The sequence below is a fragment of the Sciurus vulgaris genome, assembly GCF_902686455.1.
Source record: "Sciurus vulgaris genome assembly, chromosome: 10".
Lineage (NCBI taxonomy): Eukaryota > Metazoa > Chordata > Mammalia > Rodentia > Sciuridae > Sciurus > Sciurus vulgaris.
In genome coordinates this window covers 27,955,963-27,974,477 of record NC_136470.1, presented here as the reverse complement: position 1 = coordinate 27,974,477, position 18,515 = coordinate 27,955,963, and the positions used below count along the sequence as shown (strand labels likewise).

At 33.8% G+C, this 18,515-nt stretch overlaps 1 protein-coding gene across 7 annotated transcripts in view; it reads left to right on the top strand.

Annotated features, from left to right (window-relative positions):
- The window catches only part of USP25 (ubiquitin specific peptidase 25), a 143,555-nt gene that overhangs the window by 43,680 nt on the left and 81,360 nt on the right, over positions 1-18,515 (top strand). For all 7 annotated transcript variants that reach the window (XM_079101219.1, XM_079101216.1, XM_079101215.1 and 4 more), the window contains 2 exons: positions 8,347-8,509; positions 15,067-15,153. In XM_079101219.1, the coding sequence (XP_078957345.1) occupies positions 8,347-8,509; positions 15,067-15,153 (250 nt within the window). The remainder of the gene's footprint in view (positions 1-8,346; positions 8,510-15,066; positions 15,154-18,515) is intronic.

Here is an 18,515-nt window from a genome sequence, read left to right as displayed (position 1 = left end):
TAGAAACAACAGGCAGTGAAAGTTCACCCATGTACGACATATATAACTGTGCTTTAATTTTCTAAGGAAATTTGAAAATTTTAAAACTATAACCTAATGCATTTGAAAAGTAACTGAAAAATATCTTTACGAAGTGAAAATTAGAATAACTAGAGTAGAATTAAAAACAGAATGAAACTTTAATAGCAGATTAGAAACAGCTAAAGAACACATCAGAAGCCTGGGAGATATATCAGAAGAAATTATAACCACTTAAAACACATATCTAAAAAGATGTAAACTATGGGAAAAGGTTAAAAGATATGGAGAATTAGAGTAAGTCTGTTGTTGTAATTGGTGACTCAAAAGACTCGGGCCTGAGGCAAAATTTAAAGAGTTAATCACCAAGAACTTTTTAGAAATAAAAAAACCAAAAATCTAATTTCACAAAGTACAATAAATCCCAAACAGGAAAATTAAAAGAAAGCTCACATCTAGATTTATTATAGTGGTACTATGAAACACTCAGAAATGAGAAAACTTAAAAGTGCTCAGAAGAAGAAGGTAGGATTATCCCAAAAAGTAGTTACAGTGCAAATGACAAAACCCAGACATTTAAAAATCAATAATGGACTAGTGAACATAATAAAATCATTTTTGTTGAGTGGAAAGAAAACTGTTACAATTCTAAACTCAGTAAAGCAACATGGGAGAGTTTTGCCAGGGCACTTTCTTTTGTGTGAAAGAGCAGTTCTGAAAGAAAAACATGATTAATGTCCTCTCTGTTCCCATCTTGTATGTCCACATTGTTTTGGTTACAACTCATTATATCCCTTTCCAGTGGTTATGATAATTTTCTCTTTTTCCCCAGTCATCCCCTGTTTGCATCCCACCTTTTATCTAGAGGTACCAAGTATATGAGGAGTACAGATATTTTTTTATAAAATTTACAGGGACTTTGTGCCTTCCACTTTGACCAACATGGTTTATTGAAGAGGAATTGAGTGAACTGTGCACTCAACTGAGTGAGCATTACATTTATGCATTAAGATCATTCAGACAAAAAAAGAGAGTCCAGATGTATGACCTGAAATTAAGTTGGTCTGGAAGCTACCTTGGAAGATTTGCCAACTGGGACAGCCTACCATTTTGGAAAGAAGAAAGTGTCATGTCCAAGAATAGTCAGATGTAATTTTATTATTAAAATAGATCTTTTAATCTCTTCTCTTTCTATCATTCCTCACAAAGCAACTGTTAGATACTCTTGCTTAAGGTGTATGAACCTTAGGTAAGAAATGCAGAGTCAAACCGATTTTTGAGGAGCATTCTGGTGCTCAGTAATACCAGATACAGGTGGATGAGAAGGGAGCATGGAAACCTTTGAATACCATCAGCCCATTTTTGAGTTGCTTTTATGATCAAGGGTACATCATGCGGATGGTCTGGAGAAATAAAAAATATGACACTGATTCCAGGGACCATAAAACTGTGACTGGAGGTGCAGATCAGTCTGGAAAAACAGCACTATAATTTAACAAGTGTGAGCAACAGCAAGATATCACTGATGGCCTCAAGAAGGGTCAAAGTTGTGAAGTAGTCTCATCAGGAGTGGGCAGGAGCCCATCCCCATGCAGTCTGGCCTCCCTTACCACAAGAGACACTAGCCAGTGTCAGCTTTATTCAGGAGTTATGTGTCCCATATGAGTGCCTCTGTTGAAGAAAGAATCCCTCGATTTGTACTTATTATATGACTATGGAACATCTCATTGTTGGTACCTTGATGGATTACAGTGTAAGTGGTGATCTGGATGGTACAAGCTCAATCAGGAATTTATTTTCAGTCATCTCATTAGAGAATAGTCACCATTAAATACTCACCACAATGGCTAAAATTAAAGGCTGACAATGCCAAGTATTAGAGCATGTTACGGTTTGGAAAAGCTTGGTTGTTAGAAACAGGATATCCAGTATCAGAGATAAAATGATTCAGTCATGAGAACTATAACCTCATCAGTGGATTGATCCATTTGATAGATTAATGATTGGAATGGTCTACTGGGTGGTAACTGTAGGCAGATGGGGCATGGCTAGAGGAAGTAGGTCACTGGGGGTATGTATGCCCTTGTGGATTATATGTTATCCCTGGCTCCTCTTTCTCTGCTTCCTGGCTGCTACGAGCTGAGTAGTTTTCCTCCACCACATTCTTCTGCCATGATGTTCTGCTTCACATCAGGCTCAGAAACAGAACCATAGACCGAACCTCTGAAACTGTGAGCTCAAAATAAACTTTTCTAAGTTTTTTTGGTTAAGTATTTTTGTCACAGTATAAACAGCTGACTGACAGAGAGCACATGCAGGCAACTAGAACTCTCATCCACTGCTGGTAGGAATGTGTAATGGTGTAAGGCTTTGGAAAATTTGGATTTTTAATGACTTTCAATATATGCTATTTTAAAACTCAACATTTCTTCTCTTAAATATAGATCTATGAGAAAGAAATAAAGTGGATTTATTGAAAATAATTAAAACCTGGAAATAGCCAAATACCATAAGAGAAGAATGCTAAACAATGCTGGTACATTTATATGATGGAATTCTAAGCAGTGTGTGGAAAAGTTTCCTACTTCTTGGAAAAATGTGGAGGAATCCTTAAAAGATGGGAGAAATAAACCTGACATAAGAGAATAACCACTATGTGATTTCATTCATATGATGGTTAAGGATAGGCAAAACTAATTTTTGGTGTTAGAACTTAGATAGTGGTTAACTGGCATGGAGAGGACTCTTTTGACTGGAAAAGGTATTTTATGGGATAATGCAAATTGTCTATAGAGTGGTGGCCACATTGGTATATACATATATAAAAAGTTTTACTGAGGCCTATATTTAATGTTTGCATATCATAACTGTAAGGAAATAATCCCTCAAAGTATTCTTATAAAAATAATGCATTTAGTTATATGAATTTATAATCAATATATAAAAATTATATTTCTGTATATAAGAATGAGAAAGTACAAAAGTGATACCATTTATAACTCAGAAAACTTTTTAAAGCTGGTGTAGTGGAACATATCTGTAATCCCAGTGACTCAGGAGGCTGAGGCAGGAGGATCACAAGTTCAAATTAATATTGATTAGCAAATTAGTGAGGCCCTAAATAATTTAGCAGGACCCTGTCTCAAAATAAAAAATAAAAAAAGGGCTAGGCAGCCCTGGTTACCCCCCCCCCGCCCCATCCTAAAGATAAGAAGTAAATCTAATAAAAAAATGTGCAAGCACTTTCAAGAAGGAAATTATTAGGTTGGGGATGTAGTTCAATGGTAGAGTGCTTATGCAGCATGTGTTGGGCTCTGGCTTCTCCTGAAAAGAAAAAGAAAAAAAAACAAAAAAATTACTAAATATCATTGAAATACATTAAACAATGTACATAGGTATTTTGAAATACATGCTCTTTCAAAGATGGGAACCCAATCTTTATAAAACATCAGTTTTTCTTGGATTGACTTTAGTGTGATCTCAATCGGAATACCAGTTCTTACTTTAGCATTTCTTTTTTTTTTTTTTTTTGAGAAATCAACAAATTATTCCTACCTTTCCTTTTTCTCTTCCTTCCTTTAAAAATTTTTTGATTGATTTATGCCACTTAAATAATGCATGGTTTTCAGTGAGTGTAATGCTTCACCAAGAGTCTTAGATGAGCTAGAGTGGGATATTTTCAACATTAGTGTTATATCTGATTTAAATAAGAATACAAAATAAAAGCCCCTAAAAGTATACAATAAAATTTTAATGGGAAGGTGAACATTTACCATAAGAACTTTAAACATTCCGTATAATGTGTGGAAGGAAAAGAGACAGCAAAATGTTTTGTTGTCTTTTTTATACTACTGATGTTACGGTCCTAATGAGTGTTGAGAAGATGAGAAAGCAGGTGATGTGGGCTGGGGGCTGTTTTTTTTTTTTTTTTTTTTTTTTTGTGGCTGCTGAAGTGGCCTCTCGGCATGCTGCATTTTGTTATTGGCTTTCTCTGAATTCTCTAGGATTTGCAACATTTATTTTCTCCTCTCTGCCAGTTAGAATGCCTGAAATCTAGCTATTTCTTACATTTTACTTAAAGTCTGGAAAGTATCACTGGTAAGACCACGGAAAGAACTCTTATGTAGGACTTCAATTTATAAGAGTTTGTATTTATGTTGACAGTACTGGATTATAGAAGGGGAAAATCTTGGAAATTGAGTGTCATGAGGGCAAGAGATTTGACTTTTGATTTAAAAAATAAATCAAGCTTACTACAATTTATCACGTATAGTCTAGAGGTAAAAACAAATCCCTGTTTCTGCCTGCAGATGTTAATAGGAGATTCTGGTTGATTAATAGATGTTTTGGTGCAGTGTTTATAGAGTCCTTTAGGAATCAGGAGAATGTGGTAGGAGGAAGCCTGCTGAAGCCTATAGTAAGATTCTGCTGGTACACAGAAGTGAGTGTGTTATAAGCTTAAGTCAAGGAGATCACAGAATTATGGCTTTCCTCTTTCATGTACTGATGATGTTTCCTTTCAGCAAGAAAACATTGAGGGGCTGGGGTTGTAGCTCAGTGGTAGAGCGCTTGCCTAGCATGTATGAGACACTGGGTTCGATTCTCAGCACTGCATGTAAATAAAATTAAAGTCCATTAACAACTAAAAAAATTTTTTTAAAATAAGAAAACATTGGAAACCATAATTCTATCTTATGGGGTGACTGAGGAATATTATAATAAACCTATTTCTTTAAAACCTGTACTTTTGTTACAATGAATAATAGCAATATGACTAAATTAAGCCATATTAATACTTGATATATATGTCAAATAGAAATATGGTTTAGGAAATGAGCATTATTTTATTTTTGAATCTTAGGTGACTTTGAGGAGCAGTAAGCAGTTATAAGCATCTCTTCAACCCCAATCAGATGACTATTACAGTTTATACCTAATTTGACCTCTGTAGAGAACATACATAGGAATGGTAGGAAGATGGTGTCTTGGTTTATATCACTATCTTCCTTTCTCTTCCAGTTTTCTTTGGGGAATAGTATAACAGTTTAAGTCCTAGGAAGTACATTTGAAGCCATACATTTTCCCATGACCAGTAGGGTAAGAGTATGGGCAAGGGAACTAAAGAGTTTACATTATTTCATTATATTAATGTAGTGTTTACATCGCTTTGTTTGTATATACCAAGATGTATAATTATTTTTTAGTGGGGAGAGGTACAGAAGAGGTAGACAGGGGAACTAACTGTATTTAAACTATTTTTTAAAAAATCCCTGGGTACTGCAGTAACACAGCCACATCAATGTTTATAGCAGTTCAGTTCACAATAGCTAGATTGTGAAACCAATCTAGATGCCCTTCAGCAGTTTAGTGGATAAAGAAACTATGGTATATATACACAATGAAATATTATTCAGACATAAAGAAGAATAATATTATGGCATTTGCATGTAAATGGATGGAATTGGAGTGAAATAAGCCAATCCCAAAAAACCAAAGGCCAAATGTTTTCCATGATAAGTGGAGAATGATATATAATGGGGGTGGGAGGTTTGGGGAGTGAGAGAAGAATGGAGAAACGTTGTATTATGTAGAAGAAAATGAGGGGGGGATGAAAAATGGTCCAGTGAGACAGACATCATTACCCTATGTACATGGATGATTACGCAAATGGTATGAATCTACATCATGTACAACCATAGAAACGAAATCATGTACCCCATTTGTGTACAGTGAATCAAAATGTAGTCTGTAAAAAATTAAAAAACAAATAAATAATTTTAAAAAATTCCTGGGTCTTAGTAATCACAACCAGATTTGGAATTAAAAGAAAAAAATTGATCACAGGACAGTCTAGATTGTTGGGTTGAGTTGGGTTGTTAATGCTTGTGAAAAATATTTAAAACCTAGTTTTGCTAAATTTCATCTTAGACTGAGTTCCATTTTATTATTACTCACTCTGATTCAAATGTAAATTATAAGTTTTGCAGATTGTATTTATTTCACAGAGATTCTGTTCCTCAAATTTTCTAGAACTAATGTGTATCTAACTTCATTGCTTGTTCATTATATGTTTGCTCTCATCTGTTGGTATTCAGTAGGTTTGTTTTTTGCTAATATGTTATTATAATTAATTAGAATACAGTAATAGTAGAGGCTCATCTAATAGGAGATTCAGGATTGAACTTAATTCTCCTATATTTTGACCAGTTTTTATTTTTAGTATATGCTTTAGAATTCTCCTTTTAAATGATTATTATATATGTCTGTCAATGTTAATCAATTGTTGGGTACCCTTTCTGTCTTATGTATGATCACGGGTACTGGCTGTGCTTTCCTGCTTCTGGTATTGTTTGTGCTGATTGCAGAAACTTCTTGCATGTTTTAATTCATTCACTTCTATTTACCAAAATAGAAATAAATTTGTTTTATGTATACTTATAAATAAACGTGTATTTAAAAAAAAAACCCAACATTTCCAGTGTACAGCTAGACTAAAACTTTTTTCTGAGGTTTTTTCTTTGACTTTTTATCTCACCCTTATGTTCTTACTTTCTGGTAGCTGTGGATTGTGGGGAGCCATCCTTATTTAGCAGAATCAGACTAGGTTGAGCCATGGGACTCAGAGGTCTGGCTTCCAGGAACTGGCTACAAAGGAGGAATCCCAGATTGCTGGGAAGCATCTGGCGCTGTGTGGGAGTGTTTCCCTCTCTGCTTCTGTGATAATTCCCCCCCAAAAATGGCTCTCCTAACTTCACCCCATTCTGTTCATCATAAAAGAAGCCCCTCCTGGTCCAGGCCCCTTCACCTGTCTGACTATAAAATAAAGTTGGGCTACTCCAATTTGTTAGAGGTCATAACTGATATGGCCAGACTTGTCATGCCCCCTCTCATTTAAAAAGAGTATTGGCTCTTGTGTTTTCATTGATTAGTTAAGTTTATGGATAATTGATTTATAGCCAACATTATCCTCCAGCAGTTAACCCTTTTTGCATCCACGTGGGACTGACTGAGAGACCCCCACAGTGGATTTTCTAGATGTATCCTGCTTTTCTTTTGTCTCAATTCATCTAAATACCTCCACAGGACTTCTGATGTCTTGTTGAAAAAGCCTAAGGTTTGAGGTTGCAAGTGAAAGTTGATTTGGGGGCCAAGAGTAGGGCTGCTAATGTTGGGCACTCTTAAATATGATGGAAATGTAAATTCACTTTTTAAATAAATGTATTTACTTTGATCTTTACATTTTAACATATAGTTAACCATTTTTAAAAATTTTTAAATTGATTTTTAGAGCCTTTGTTCTGTTTGCATAACTTATTCCAAGTAATGATAACTTTGGAATCTTACTACATTGTAATTAATGTGATGTTGTCAATACCACTGTTAGATATAAAAGTATATTATTTTGACATTTATCTGGTAGAACAAAATCTTTAGATAAAGTCAAGAAAGCGTGAATGAAGTTTTCTGGAGAACCCGAAAAGTTGGAAAAACTCATTTTTGCTAAGGTTTTTGTAATTAAAACAAAGTCTCTTGAGACACTTGAATGTTATTTATACTTATTAGAATAGTAACATACTTCTTGAGTAGATAGAATACTTGGTTAGTTTGTATGTGGAAATTAGGCTTGATTATAGGTATAATGGTGCATGCTTAGGATCAAGAAAAATAACACTTAAAAAAGTAGTATTGCTTTTGCCTGGCTGAGCTGCATTTAATGTATTCTGTGGGGAGTTTATTTTGGAAAGGTTAATAAGTAACTTTTGGGTTAATAAGGGAATGCGTTTTTCTTTATTTTGCTGTCAGAGTCAGATTTTTAGAACTGAAAGGAACCTGAGAACTTATCTCATCTACTTTTTTTTTTTTTAATAGAGGAGGAAATTAACAGAGAGCTAAAAGTGTAGTTTGTTTAGTTTTTGCTTTTGTGATGATTCAAATTAATTGTTATAAAAGTTGTTATATTGTATCGTAAATATGTATGGGTACAGATATTGCTCAGAAAATATATATATTCCTGGTACTAAACCACTAATTTGTTGAAACACAATTTAATATGCTTTTTATTGCCTAGCGCTGTCTTTGTGTTTGAAATTTTCTTTTTCTTGGGGAAAAAAAACTGCATGTGGTCTGTTGGCATTGCTACGACTATGCTTTTAAAGGAAACTTAACCTTTGCCTGTGTAAAGTTAGCTTTAACTTTTACTTCCCCAGGCACATTATTCAGAGCTTGAGTATCATCAGAATGCTTAAAGTTTATGGTATTATGCTTTTGCTTAATAGATTATATAATACCCTTTTTATTTATTTTAATCTTCTTCTCTCTTTGCTTAAGAGTTCTTGAAGCTAGCATAGCAGAAAATAAAGCGTGTTTGAAGAGGACCCCTACGGAAGTTTGGAGGGATTCTCGAAACCCTTATGATAGAAAAAGGCAGGACAAAGTTCCTGTTGGGCTAAAAAATGTTGGCAATACTTGTTGGTTTAGTGCTGTTATTCAGGTAAGTTTCTTTTATTCATTTCTTTTTTGGTGGCCGTGGTAACCCTGAAAGTAGGCTGGAGTTGTGTTTCTTTTAGATTGTGTACTTTAAACATAAGGGCAAGCAAGTTTTTAATATGCTTTTGTCTGTAATCTAGTTTGGGGTTTATAGTATCCTCCACTTCTCTCCACACTGTGTGTGTGTGTGTGTGTGTGTGTGTGTGTGTGTGTGTGTGTGTGTGTGTTTCTCTTTTAGTGGTGGGATCAAACCCAGGGCCTCCTGCACGCTAGACAAGTGTTCTCAAACTTTGCTACATCCCCGGACCCAGTATGGAGCTTCAGTAGAGTACTGCTTATGCCTTTCACTTATCTAAAATTAATTTTTTCTCCTTTCCTGATCTTAGGAATTGCTGTGAGGGTGGGAAGAAAATTTTTGTATGTATTTCCTTGCAAATTTAGGGAAGCATTTTAACCAAGAAAGGAAACCACAAATGACTCTTCCTGGGTCTGGTTGGATTTATTTGTATATACTAGAAACTATTATTCATAGTAGTATACTCTTTTAAATAATTTTTTGAAGGGGCTGGGAACATAGCTTAGCTGGTAGAGTGTTTGCCTCACAAGCATAATGCCCTGGATTCAATCCCTAGCACCACACACACACACACACACACACACACACACAAATAGTAATAATAATATTATTTTCAACATGAAGAGGTATATTATTTGTGGTTGGTGTAGATTTACAAATAAGTTATTCGCAGTGCATATTAGGGGGGTGTAAAATTAATATCTATAAATCAAGAGTAACACATTTTCCTTTTAACTTTGAAACCCTTAGTAAATGGTTCCATAGCTTATTCTAAAATACAAGATATTTGTCCATGTAGACATTCATTATCTTCTCAATTTGTAATACTTTTATTTACCTAAGCAGTTTGATTTTTTTAAAACTTTTTTTTAAAAAAAATTAGAATAGGAACATCTCAATATGTAGGAAAGTCCTTCTTGATGAGATAATTAAATTATTATTATAGATTCAGGAATAATCAGTCACCTTTTATTTGTATTGGATAACCTCCTTCCACTGTCTCCACTCATACTTGGTACAGTAATCCATCTATTTTTACCTTAGCTTTTGTTTACCTTAACTTTTATTTTACATGTCAAATTTTTGGTGTGTATGTGTGTGTATGTGTATGTTTTGGTGGGAGGGAATGGACTAGAGAAAAAATTGCTTGTCCTTTTTTTAACTGCTAGTTTATTAAAACTGGTAATTTTACTAGTTTTAAAATTTTATCTAAAAGCAAGTAATAGATAATTGAGATTATTTTTTCTCTGAGAAATTTCAATACCTAGAAGAAGTAATCTTTAACCAGGGTTGCCCTAAAAAGATAGTGAATTTGGGAACCTGGAAAAACATTAAGTTTTAGATTTTGGAAAATTATGGGTGGGTCAAAAAATTTGTCTAGACATTTTTAAAGTTTTTAAAAAAATTTTTTTAAATACATTGATTTTTTGAACTCATACTATTTTAAGTAACTTTTTATTTTTATCATTAATAATTGTAACCCTTTCTTCACATTCTCAGATATAAACAGATGTGACAGCTTATCATAAATGGAAATTTTCACTTATTAAAGGAAAGTTGCATTAGTATTTATTTATTCATTTATTTAGATTTCTGAAGACTTGAAGTTTGTTCCGCACTAAGATTTAAATGTGCTGTAAAGTTTGATTTTATAGAATTTTCTTGGGTGGAGCTTACGGTAGGCCTCACATGATTCTTTTCTTTGTGAACATATTTACAAATTTCAGATTTCTGGGAATATAATAAACTTCAAAGTAGGTAGTTGGGATAGGCTATAAAAGATATAACTTTATAAACTTATTCCTTAGCTACGGGTACTAAAGTTTTGAGAGAACAGGGAAGAAGAATGTCAGAAAGGGACTATAAACAAATGGAGATTGTACTGAGAATGGGTTAATAAACCTTTGGGCTTTAGTAATATTTTTGTGACTTCAGGTTGGACAACAACCCCCTATCTAGTCAGGATGGTTTCTGTTCTGTTCACCTGGAACTTTTATGTAGAAAGTACTTATTGTACCTGCTTCCCTCACTAGGGTATCAGTGAATTAATTAGTGATTTACAGCTGTATTGTCCTCCTTAGTTCTGGGGTGTTAAGTAGTGTGGATTCTCTTGATGACTTTTAGCACATGTCTCATGATCCCTCTGAGATGCCCAGAAGTAAGGTGCTCCTGCCTCTCAGTTTGCCTGATCTAGTCTCAGTTCACTCCTTTTATAGATGTGTTGGCACATATTAAAGTCCTGTTTTGTACTTAGAAGGATTGTAGGGTAGATACATATATAAATCATGTAACTCCAGGTTAATCACGTAACACCAGGTGAATCTTGAAACTCCAGCCTTATAAATCACATAATTCCAGATTGACTGAAGTGCAAACATCCTGAGAGCACCAGGGCACAGCTGGGCTACTGTTAAATGTCAGCACATGGTAGTGTCTGACACATTGGAATAGTCTATTAAGTACTTAGTGAATGAGTAGACGAATGAAACAAAAAGCATATATGATTTATGGTGAAATTGAAGGCTTAAAATGCTTCTGCCTCTCTAATGTAGATAGCAATGTTTAGAATATCTAAAGTGTTAAGTGAGGATGTTGAAAAAGTGCTGGAAATTTTCGGGATATCATTTAAAATGTTTGTTCACATTACTTGTTCTTATCTCTTTAATTTTCATCAAAGGAAGAAGTCCATAGTTCAAAGTGAAAAGAAAAACCTCATGACACTTACTGGCTTAGAGTACAAAATGGTAGTCCTCTGCCCCAGACCTTGCTGCCTCAAAGCCCTTTGCTTCTTGAGGACATCTATAGCCAGTTTTGTTTTCTTCTGTTACTTCACTTTTCTAAATGACCTGCTTTTCTAAAAACTGAGTCAGATAAGTGGTTAGCGCTTCCATTTCACCTTCCTACAATTACTATTTGTTTTATCTCCCAACATAGTTCTATCACAAGTTTAAAATAGTCACTATTTGATATATTTTCTACAGTTTTGTAAATAACACAGTATCCACTCAGTTGCTTTTGACTGATTTGATCTTTGAGGCATTTTCAAAAATGACTGCTAAGTAACTGGGAAGCTAAGTTTTTCACAGACTTGCAGCCTTAGTAAACACCTCAGACTTTCAGTTATAATTCTTAAAGTTGAGAGCCTCCAATTAACTGAGAACAGAAAGTAGACAAGGCTTTCTAGTTTCTGAATCATACAGCTTCAAATCATTGCAGACTTTATCAAATTATGGTGATCTGGGATTGCAAGTGACTCTAGTCTAGCTCTCAGCCAGAAGCAAATATAAATTCTCTGTTAGTAGATAATATATATATTTTTAATTTTTCCAATTTTTGTCTATAATATTTGGCACTCAAATCAACCATACCAGAAAATAAAAGAATAAAGAGAAAAAGTTAGATGATAGAAACATACTTATATGGAAACCAGAAGATTGTTAGTTATAATAACTGTACTTACTATCATCAAAGAATTAAAAGCAAGATTGAGACTTTTGACAGAAAACTAAAAAACTATTAAGAACAATATGGAAATTTTAGAATGAAAAATATAACACGTGAAATATATCAATGGATAAATTGAACAGCATATCTGATGCAGCTGAAGAGACAAGTAGTTAACTGGACAGTCGGTCTGAAGAATATTTTCAGACTAAAGCCATGAAATAAAGATAAGAGCATATAAGAGAGAAAGTGACATAATGAGTAGTACAAACATAGTGTATTGTAGTTCAGAGGGAAAGTAGAAGGGCACAGTGCAAACACAGTATTTGAAAAGGTGATTGAGCATACTCCGAACTTGAAAGAGGGATCAAACCACAGGTTTAGGAAGTAACAGGAACCCAATAGTAGAAAAAAAGATCACTGCACTAGTGTGCATCATAATGAAACAAAAAAACTACAAGAAGAAAATCACAAAAGTAATGAGAGAAAAAGATGCATCATGTGTATAAAGGAGCCAAAATTACCAACTGACTTTTCAATAGAAATAATGTCTTCAAAGTGTTGGAAAAAATTAAGTGGTCACTTAGATTTCTGGCTCAATAGAAATCTTCAAAAATGAAGAAATACCAATTTTCCATCAAGCCAAGGCTGAAATAGGTATTCAGAGCTACACGTAACAAAATTCTAAACGTGTTTGGAAATAAGGAAAATGTTCTCCAGTGGGAACTCAGAGTATCAGAGTAGTGTTCCTTTTTAAGTTTCTCATAAGGATAGTTTATACTTTGTCCCCCTTATTTACGTCCCATCACTCCCATTGTTATTGTACCTCTTCTTTCTCTGCCACTATACGAAAAGGTGAATTCCTCATTGCCAAAGGTTATCTCTTCCCCATACTTCAGTGGCAATATTGCTATTCTTGCCCTTCTTGAAATACACCATTGATTATTTGATGATACATCTGAGTCTTCTGTAGTACTTCAAATCTTCATTGAGAGACCCTCTGAAAATGGTATTTTTTAGAGTTCCACAAATTAAAAATAAAAAAAAATAAAACTCCACAAGTTGTTGTGATAACCAGCCAATGATTGAAAATTCTGCTTTCTCTCCTCTCCTTTCTTTTCTGATTTTCTTACTATTCATACTCAGTCCTTTACAATATTCTCCTCACCCACCAGCTTTAAAATGTTGCCTTTTCTCAAAGACTCTGATCTTGGTCTGTTGTTATTATATTCATATCCTTTCTCCTTTATAACATCTAGTGTCATTGTTCAACCTGTAGTTTTAAGATTATAATCTCCATAAGTGGGGAGATTATATAGATTTTTTAATTTTCTGCTATCTGTCTTCCTAGTATCTGACTTATGTTAGCTTTTTGTTGCAGTGACCCAAATATCTGACAAAAGCAACTTATGGGGGAAAGTTTTTGGCGGGGGGCTTGCTGTTTCAGAAGTTCAGTCCATGGTCATCTGGCTCCCTTGCTTTGGCTCTGAGGCAAAGCAGAACATAATGGCAGAAGAGTGTAGTAGAGGAGTACTGCTTCCCTCATGGAATCTAGGAAGCAAGAGAGAGAGGGGGGAGAGCCAAGGAGGAAATATAAACCCCAAAGGCACATTCCACAGGGACCTACTTCCTCCAGCTATTCCCCATCTGCCTGTAGTTACCATCACCCAGTACAGAAGTCCTTTCAAATTATTAATCCATCCAGTGGATTAACCCACTAATTAGCTTACAGTTCTCATAGTTTTATCGTTTCACCTCTGAACATTCCAACATTAAAACAGGAACTTTTGGGGAACACCTCATATCCAGGCCACAGTAGTGTGCTGTAAATATTTGTTAAATGAGTTGGGAGTGGTGGTAAGCACCTGTAGTCCTTGCTGCTTAGGAGGCTGAGGTGGGAGATTACTTGAGGCAAGGAATTTGAGACCAATCTGGACAACATATTGTGACTCCATCTCAATGAGGAAAAAATGAATTATTTTATGTGCTCATAATGTTTAATTAAGGTGTCCTTCCAGATCACAAACGATCAAAATATTTTTCTATAGTTTCTGCTATCAGAAACTCTTTTTATCTTTCATATTAGTCCATACATTTCCTTTTATGTAGTGATCCAGTTTTTCTAATAACTTGTTGAGAACTTTTTTCTAATAACTTATTCTAATAACTTTGCATATGCTTGTTTTCCCTTTGATTTGTGCTGCTACCTTATATTCTGTCCAGTGGTCTTAACTCATCTTGTATAAAATTCAATACATGATTTCTTCCTATACAGTAATTTTCAAACTTTAAAAACTGTGACCCATGAAAGAAATATACTTCAATTATAAAACAGTTTACACATACAAAAGTTTGTAAAACATCCACCATGAAAATTTTACAAAAAATACTGTGGTGATGGATATGTTGCTGATACTTTTTGTTTTTAGAAATCATTTTTGAATAAATGTTTATTAAGATGACGTAATGATGGGTCACAAACTATTGTTGAATACTCCTGCAGGAAACCTTTTCATGAGCTTCTTTCATATGTTCTCATTATACTCTCAGAATAATTAGTGTTATTGTACCATGGAGGTATATTTCTATATATACCTCCATGTTTTTTATGTGTTTGTCTCCTTTCTTGGACATAGAGTTAATATACACCTTCTTTGTGTATCTATCACCTAGCATGTGAGTATAATTCTTAGTGAACATGGAATGTCTACAAAATTCTTGACTTTGTATTGTATACATTTTATTTTGAGGAAACTTTCTCTCTCTCTCTCTCTCTCTCTCTCTCTCTCTGTATAGTAATAACAATAGCTTTCAATATTATTTTTTTACCTTGTACTTGAATAATTGTGCTTTGCAAATTAAGTTTTGCTAATTATCAAGTATATCAGAATATAAGAAATAAAACTTTTTCTCAGGGAGACAATAGGCCGCCTTATGCAACAGTTGTGTATTAGTGTATAGTCAAAAAAAAGTCTCTTGACACCAATTTTATAATTCTATTCATAGAATTTTCCTTATCTTAAATTGTTGTTCTTTTTCAGTCATTATTCAATCTTTTGGAATTTAGAAGATTAGTTCTGAATTATAAGCCTCCATCAAATGCTCAAGATTTACCCCGAAACCAAAAGGTAAAATTGTAAAAGATTTTTAAACAGATTACTTGTGCTTTTTTATGTTCTGTCATTTATAATTGCTTTGGGGCATTTATTTGCTTCATCAAACTGAAACTGTTGGAATTTTTTTTTTTTTTTCTTTTTTGCTGGGGATTGAACTCCGGGCCTTGTGCTTACAAGGCAAGCACTCTACCAACTGAGCTATCTCCCCAGCCCAAACTGTTGGAATTTGAATGTCAACTAATTAATCTCTACCATAGTAACTTAACATTCTTTGTCAGTATATTGCAAATATGACTCTTTCTTCATCTACATGTCAACAATTAGATGCCAATTTTTTGTGTCAGTTTAGTAAACTTTTTGTACTTTATTGTCAAATTCCAATAGATTTTATAGGCTATAATTTATAATTCAGGATCTTTCCTCAATTGATTTCTCAAAAATTGTGTGGAAATCAGGTTTTCTTTTCAATTGTTTTGAGTTCTTTACAGTACAAATCTTTACTTTTTTATTTTTGGAAATTAATGTTAGGAAATGCAAAATAAGAGAACTCGATACTGGAGTTACCTTGCCTGACTTCTAGCTATGGACCGAAAGCGAGTTGCTTGTTCTGTCCGTGCACTTTCTCTACAAAGTGTAATAATAACAGTAGTTATTTCATGGATTGCTCTGGGGATTAAATGAGGTAAAACGTATAAAAGGCATAAAAGTGCCTGCATATAGTAAGTATTAGTTATTAGCGATTGAGTTAGATAATAATTTTTTAAAATAGGAATTTTTTAAAAATAGGACTGATTTGTAAGCATTCATATTTAATATACAGAATATTGACTCTGATGATGATATTCTTAAGTGCTGGGCTTTAGTGATCTTGCCATAAAAAGCCTATCGTCCTAAAATGGACTGGATTCAGGCAAAGAAGGTACAGTTTTAGGTTTCAGTGAAGTGCTGTACTTTGTGTGACCTATATTGTGGTAGTTATAAGTTAATAAATTATGTTTTCCTTTTAGTGTTTAATTTTTAAAACCACTTTTCCTGCAATATGGGAAACATTTATAATGTACACTGAAGGGAATAGAACTTGATGTATAACCAACTTTTCAGGCTGTCATCTCTGGGCTGTAAAGTGTCAGCTTGATAATTAATTTTGAACAGGGAACCAAGACCACTGGGTAAATGATCACACTGTAGACAAATTAAACAGATCTGTTCTGTTACAGTTTTTACTTGTAACTTTCTGGACTGTTGCCTCCCTTTATCACAATCGTTTGTTAATATTAACAGTTCTCATGTTTCACTTGAAGTATATATACATATAATATGTATGACATTATTTAGAATTATTATTTCCACTTATTTATTTTTATGTGTCTTCTTTATCTTTTATTTCCTGGATTTTAGTAGTTTACAGAGCTTTAATTTATTTTATTTTCATAGTAGGCCAATGTTGGTTTTGTAATCTATATAAGCAGTAGTCTTTATGTCCATGTTACATACCAGAGCTAGTTGTGAGGTTATGAACCTGTTCAGCACATGCTGGGGAAATGTGTGTTCAGCCTATTTCTAGAGAAGTTTTATTTCTTGCAGTAGAAGGGTCGGAATGTGCAGGTATCTCTTTGGCTTAGGGAGTTGAAGTATTCACTTCATTCTCTGAAAGACACTAATTTAGAAGAGTACTGTGCAATTTTATATGGTGGTTCCATAAATGAAGTTATTTTTTAATTTGGTGTGGTGACAACAGGATACGCTACAATTTGCTACCTTTGAAGCAAATGTGGTAATTATAGGTAGTTATTAATTACTGATTTGTGATAGATTCACTTGAGGTGATTAAAGACCACTTTTAAAGATGTCAGTGTAACTTCTGTCACCTGTTAATAGTGAATTTGTTTCTAATTAACGAAATGTTTACTACTACTTTGTGAACTTGAAAACCAATGTGTCAAGATGCCAGATGCACTTAGGATTAACTTAATCAAATCATAGAGATATGATTTTTGTACATTTGTAAGAGGATTTCTTTTGTTGGCTGTTAAAGCTTGCCACAAATATTATGTATATCTTAAGTGAGAAGAAGAGATCATTAGTGTATTTGGAAATCAGTTAATATTTTAGGTGGATATGGTTATTCTAGAAATTGAAACTATGTTTTATAGATCCATATTCATTTGAACTGTAAGGTCAGTGTTTAGGGAATCATAAAGTGATCAAAAAATAATGTAGATTCTCAGTACAATCATTCTTTCCCACTTCAATACTCTTTTGGCTTAAAATATTAAAAACCGATGGTAAAACATGAAATATTGAGAAAACAAGTATACTTAACTATGGAAATCACTATGTAAGTAGCTAAAACCTTACTGATTTTTAGCTTATATTATTTAAAGCCTTGATTTAGGGTAAAAGTTTCCAAATAAACAATACTTTACCCACTTTTCACCATGTAGAATTGAGCATAGAAGGGAAGGTGCTTAGTTGTGTTTAATAATGTGTTCCTTGAGCAAAGACCTAAAGGGATTTTGAATTTTACAAAAAAGGGGAGGCATTCTGGGATTTTTGTCTTTAACCATGACAAAGTAATAGGGACTGGATTTACAAGTTTAATATAAAAGGAAATAATAAATGTAAGAGCAGAAATCACTGAGCTAGGTAACAGAAAAACAGTAGAAAATATTAAAGAACCTAAACCTGCTTCTTGAGAAGAATGATAAAACTGATGAGCTTTTAAGTAGACTGAGTAAGAAGAAGGCAGTAATATGTAAATGACAAATAAAAGGAATGGAAAAGTGGGATGTCATTACATAATCTACATAAAACACAGAATAAAGAGAAGGACGTTGAAAGCCACAATCCATTGAAGTTTACCAATGAAGAAATGAATAACATGGAATAACCCTATGTCATATTGAAAAAATTTAACAGTTGCTGGGCACAGTGGTACATGCCTGTAATCCCAGCAGCTTAGGAGGCCAAGGCAGGAGAATCATAAGTTCAAAGCCAGCCTCAGCAACTTAGTGAGGTCCTGAGTAATTCAGCGAGACCCTGTTTCAAAGTAAAAAATAAAAAGACCTGAGGATGTGTCTCAGTGAAGCATCCCTGAATTCAATCATCAGTATCATCTAAATAATCATACTGGCACGATGCCAGTTCTCTATACATTTCACAGAAAATTGAGGAAGAGATAAAACTCCCCAACTCACTATGGAGCCTAGTATTATACTGAAATCAAAAGTAGAAAAATATATTTTAGGAAAAGAAAACTGAGACCAATATTGCCCATGAATATGGAAAAAAAAGTTGTGACAAAGTTTTAGCAAACTGAATCCTACAGTAGAATATGTAAAGGATAATACCTCATGAAAAAGTGGGGTTTATAT